The 5,000-nt window shown below is 38.4% G+C and overlaps 1 protein-coding gene across 2 annotated transcripts in view; it reads right to left on the reverse strand.

The window, feature by feature from the left end:
• LOC137996763 (uncharacterized) overlaps positions 1-2,715 on the reverse strand; it is a 22,184-nt gene extending 19,469 nt beyond the window's left edge. Inside the window, exons 1-3 of one of the 2 annotated variants that reach the window (XM_068842342.1) lie at positions 2,671-2,715; positions 2,305-2,399; positions 463-522 (exon numbers count right to left, since the gene is read on the reverse strand). In XM_068842342.1, the coding sequence (XP_068698443.1) occupies positions 463-522; positions 2,305-2,311 (67 nt within the window). In that variant the 5' untranslated portion in view covers positions 2,312-2,399; positions 2,671-2,715. Of the gene's footprint in view, positions 1-462; positions 523-2,304; positions 2,449-2,670 lie in introns of those variants that run through there. The other variant, XM_068842343.1, reaches the window with a different exon arrangement.
• Between the last annotated feature and the right edge of the window lie 2,285 nt (positions 2,716-5,000).

Below are 5,000 nucleotides of genomic sequence, written 5' to 3' on the forward strand. Positions count from 1 at the left end.
ACGTCGTAAAGTGTCAAACTCTTCTCATTTTTTAAATCTCACAAAAAGGCAAACTTTTCTTGTCGAGATGAAGTTGTATACAGCAGTCCGATAAATTTCAGTTTTGACTACTTTCACCAATCCTTAATACCGTACTTTATTGGGGAGGGTGAGGGGGTTGAGGGGTTTTGTGAGGGGTTTTGGGGGGAGGGAGTTTGATGGGGGGGGGGGGGGGAGTAGACGTTTTTAGCATTAACACTATGCAAATTGCTTGATCTCGTGCTAGGCCTTTGTTACTACAGCAATTAACTGAATATCCATCATTTTATTGCATCCCCATCCCAAAACGCCAAGGCAGTCAATTGCGGTTGATTTAGCAGCGCTTCTTACGAGAGTCTGTTTGTAAGCTTTTTTTTTTTTTTTTTTTTTACTTTGTCTCACTGGACATAGTTTAATAACAATACGGCTCAATTCAAAGCTTACCGCTGGCCGGGAGAAAAATTGCTACCAGGAAAAAGCAAACTCGATGCACCATCACGCCCTCTGTAAAAGGTTAAATGAAAAAATTAGGACTGAAAACAAAAGAGAAAGAAAAAACTGTTCATTTGGTGAAATATTTGCAACGTGAGATCGGCAAAGGGTGGCCATAGCCTTATATTATTTTTCCTTAAATTCACGTTTCAAGAAAGGTGTAGTGGCAGCTGAAATGGCAGGACAAGATACATGAACTGCCTTGCACTCTTGTTTCTCTATATATATAATCGACTTAAAGCACTCAAGTCTAGAAATTCTCTTGGGGTTGTATCCGGCGTTTGCTGTAAGCCACTACAATTAAGTCATATAATATTTGGAACAAGTTCTTTTCTCCGTATTCACAAAAATATTGCGTCACCAATTATGTGACCTGTACTTCCATTTATTCAATAGTGGCATCACAGGTCCCCTTTTAGTTGTTCAGATGTGCTCCTCATCTTAACGTCTTCAAATAAATTAAATGATTAATTCAAAGATATCAAACAACAGAAGTTGTCTCAAAGACCATGTCTACTGTTTATCAAGTTATCCGAATCAAAGACTGTCTTGTTAAATAACAGTACAGCTATAATTTTGTGACTCGTATTCGAAAAAAGAGTTTCCATTGCTAGTCTCATTGAGCCATATATATAATGACTCACTTAACTTTGAGTCAGTGCTTCGATAAAAGATTGTATATCTTGTATCATTCTCAGGCCGCCTTCAGAGAAGTCCCTTGTCATTACATCCCGTTTAATCATTCCATACAAAGTTTAAAAAGGCTTTATTTATTTCATTTAAAATTATGACAATAGCCAAAGGGTGTGAAGAAGGTGAGGGGAAAGGAGGTTCTTTAAGGTTTCCCGTGAAGTTTAGTCACTCTTCCATCAAAAGCCCGGACCTTTTTTTAACAGTTTTTTGGGGAAAATCTATATGTTTTGCAGTTCGTGATAGTTTTAAACCTCGAACATCTGAATCCATGGTAACTCTACTATCCACACAAGAATGAAAACTGGAACCAATGTGAAACTTCAAATTTTGGCTCTGCCCTGGAATAAGAGCGGACTAGACGGTACTTTTTTCTTCGCTAGTAGATGATTTAATGTAGAAATTCACAACCTGTCATCGTTTATGATAAATGGCAGCTTTTTGTTCGTCATAAATCGTAAAAATTAGAGACTTACAAGTAATAGCTTACCAATATTTGCTTATTAGCTGTGATAGTAGTAAAAATCCGTATCAAATACGTTTGATCAGATTAATCTCGTTTATGGCAATACCAAGCCGTCTATTGTAGGTGTTTTCTGTAAACGTGATTGACTTCTCAATCTCTGTTTAAAAATACTGACATCAGTTTTTCCGTAGGAAAATACACTGCAGTGCCTATCCTAATTGTAGCCGACTCGAAAGCTTGGCTTCTTTGGCAAATACAGGCTTCTCCCTTATGAGTACAACCTTACATTACCTTGTTATTTTCTTTGCTTTATCCTTATTTGCTTGATTCTGACAGCTATATTTGCTGACGAGGCATTTGAAATGCCTGAATGCGATTCATCTATAGTAATTCAAATTTTGCACGGATAATGCACTAATCGTTATCGAACCAACGTACGAACAATTTATGCCCGCACTGGAAGTAATGCTGGCAACATTGCATGTTAGAGCTATTGTAGCTGCTTTTTCTCACGCCTGTTCTTTCAAAAGGGTAGTTCTTAAGGAAACGATTCAGCTCTTTCTTGAAAATTACGGTAAAAGCGCCTAAAACCTATCATTTGTTTGAACAAGGTTTAGGTTTTCGTGGTGGCTACTTACCCTTCATGGTACGTAAACCTGTTTCGGTTCACTAAAGGGTTAAAAGGCTGTCGATTGAGTAAAATCAGCACTCGACGTCAGGCCGCTCTGGGTACCTGAAAAGATTCATAAATCCTGTTTGTTCCGTGCCTAAGGGGCATGTCTGGCAAGCTGTCTCGTTCACTCTAATTACGAAATTATTATTTCTTTGCTGCAAACGCGCTATACCAGTATTTCTTTGATTAATCAAACCTCAAGAGAACATATTTTTGATTAGGAAGGGCTGACATGGTGACGGAATACAATCATATTTACCAGTATATATTCTTGTGCTAGTTGAGGTCTTTAAAAGTAACACGTATCAATTAAAACGTAAGACAATCCTACCTTAAACTGGCTTTCGCTCGAGTGATCGTCATTCTAAGCGTTTTCTTCTCTTTATGCTGAAAACCTTTATGCAACCAATCGTAACTATGGGATGTCACTGAATCAAGCTGAGCTTAACCAAAACTATGCATCAGTGTAATTGCTTCGAGATAACTTCAATTCATTAAATGTGTAAAATTTGGTTCAGTTGTCCAAAAATTAAACTGGCATAAATGTCATATTTGAAGAGTGCGGAAGAGTTTTGAATTTAATAATACAGTATTCTCGTTTGCCTCACGATGTGGTCACTTGTGATGTAGATTCCGACGTTTCGACTGCATACTGCTAGCCTTCATCAGGCGATGAAGTCGACTGGTTACGCGTAACCCTTTAGGCAGGATGCTCCGCTGTGATTGGTTGGTTTTCAGCAGCTGTGAACTGCTTGTTCAACTTTAAAGCTTCGGGCTGTAGACCAAGAACCCTAACTTTTCATCGCTTCTCGTTGAATGGGAACGAAATAGCCCTTTCAATAAATTCCTGATCACTCAATCTTGCTTACTTCGTGCGTTGTCGTTGTTTGCAAAGGAATTGGCGGGAAAAAACTAAGTATCGGTAGTTCGCGATCTCCGATCGTTGGCAGAATTTGGTCATCTTATTTTCTTGTTTTGCCTAGTACAACAATGTGGTGAAAGCCTGCACAATATAAGCTGGTTTTGGGGTATCATTGTTCTGTAGGGTTCGACTGGCCATCGCACGTTCAAATAATTCGTGCCTGTAAAACAGAAATGTTATATTTTCTCGCGTTCTCGTCCTCCTTGCAAATGCGTTCTACGTTTCTTAAAGTCGGGCGAAACGAAGGTGATTCCCGTCTCAATTCTCAATTCTAAACGACCTTTGAAAGTATCAGATTAATTGACAATGACTTAGACGTTTTCGGTTCTTTTTTCGGGAAAACGTCCGGGAACGCTCGTCTCGCATAGCTATAAGTTCCACAAATGAGCATGGCGTCACCCCATCTGCAAATACATCTGCCTATATCACACTGCTTTGCGTTGTCATCCAACGTTAATGATTGATTTTTGCCTCATATGCAATGGTTAATTGATTTTCATTCGATTTAGCAACATTGCATCCTACAATTCAGCATGAATGACAAGTATTTCTCTACAAGCTCTCCTTCAATAAAGTTGACTTGTTGGGCGGTTCAAATTCACCATACTTTATATTGTTTTCAAGTAGGGTGAAAAAAGGATAAGGATTTTTCAAAGTGATCCGTTTCGTGATATCGCGTTTGGGGAAACGGTAAGTTAGATAATTTTTACGCTTTTACGTGAAACAGCAAACGGCAATAGGTTGTCATAGAAACATATAAAAAAGTCACTTAATCTACTTTGTCCTTTTCTTTTAAAATTTTACTTCAGTGATATCTGTACCTAGCAGGCAAGAAATGATCTAATTTAAACAGGTTTCTTTTACATTAGTTAGACGCAATTTCAGCCTTACGTTTGCCGTAAACGTTTGCTAAATTTCTCTAATCTCTCGTGGCGTTAAAAGGAACTGCACGATCATTCCAACCCGTCAAGATTGGTCGAATATACTGGGAAGAGCCTGAGAGGCATCTCATTCCCAGCGTCGAAGGACGACTGAAGGCAATTTCTGATTATCATCCCTGGCTCAATTAAGTTCACCCCAGAAACCAGAAGTACAAGTTGTTTATTTTAGATTCTGCAAACGTCTCAAACGGAGCCTTCCTTGGTCCTTTCTCTTCCTGCCATGATGTAAACGGTAACGTTTTAATGCATGTAGAGGCATGAGCAAAGTCATGGGATCTACATTATGAAAACAAAAAGCGAATTTAAAGTAATACTGTTTGAGGGGCTGCGACTCTAAACCTGTAAGTTGTGACGGTGGTAGGCCAATTTCTTTCGGGTTTGTCTTTTGAGTTTCCTGTAACTCCCAACATTCCAGAACATACTTTCATGATTGCTTTTTTTCTCGTCTACGCATATTCTTTGGCCTTGTTCTTGCATCTCCTTCAATTTACGTTGAAACAGATTAGTTTGTGTCTAACTTGTATAGGTATGAACGTGTGTCTGTGATTAATGCTTCACCGCAATCTACTTGTATTAATCTCGTATAAGTGATCAGCTGCATTGTTTCATTCGCCCTTGTTGGTATTCGGGGCAGCCTGTACTCTTTAATATATTCTAAAGATGCTAGTTCTTGTGAGTAGAAATAAATGTTGTCTTCTCTTATTTTGTCTTTCGGAATAATATTATTCTCTTTGTTTGTACATTTCCCAGTGAAATTTGTGGTACTTCTAAAAATACAAAAATTTGGTTTTATCAACG

Source organism: Montipora foliosa, chromosome 3 (genome assembly GCF_036669935.1).
Source record: "Montipora foliosa isolate CH-2021 chromosome 3, ASM3666993v2, whole genome shotgun sequence".
Taxonomy (NCBI): Eukaryota; Metazoa; Cnidaria; class Anthozoa; order Scleractinia; family Acroporidae; genus Montipora; species Montipora foliosa.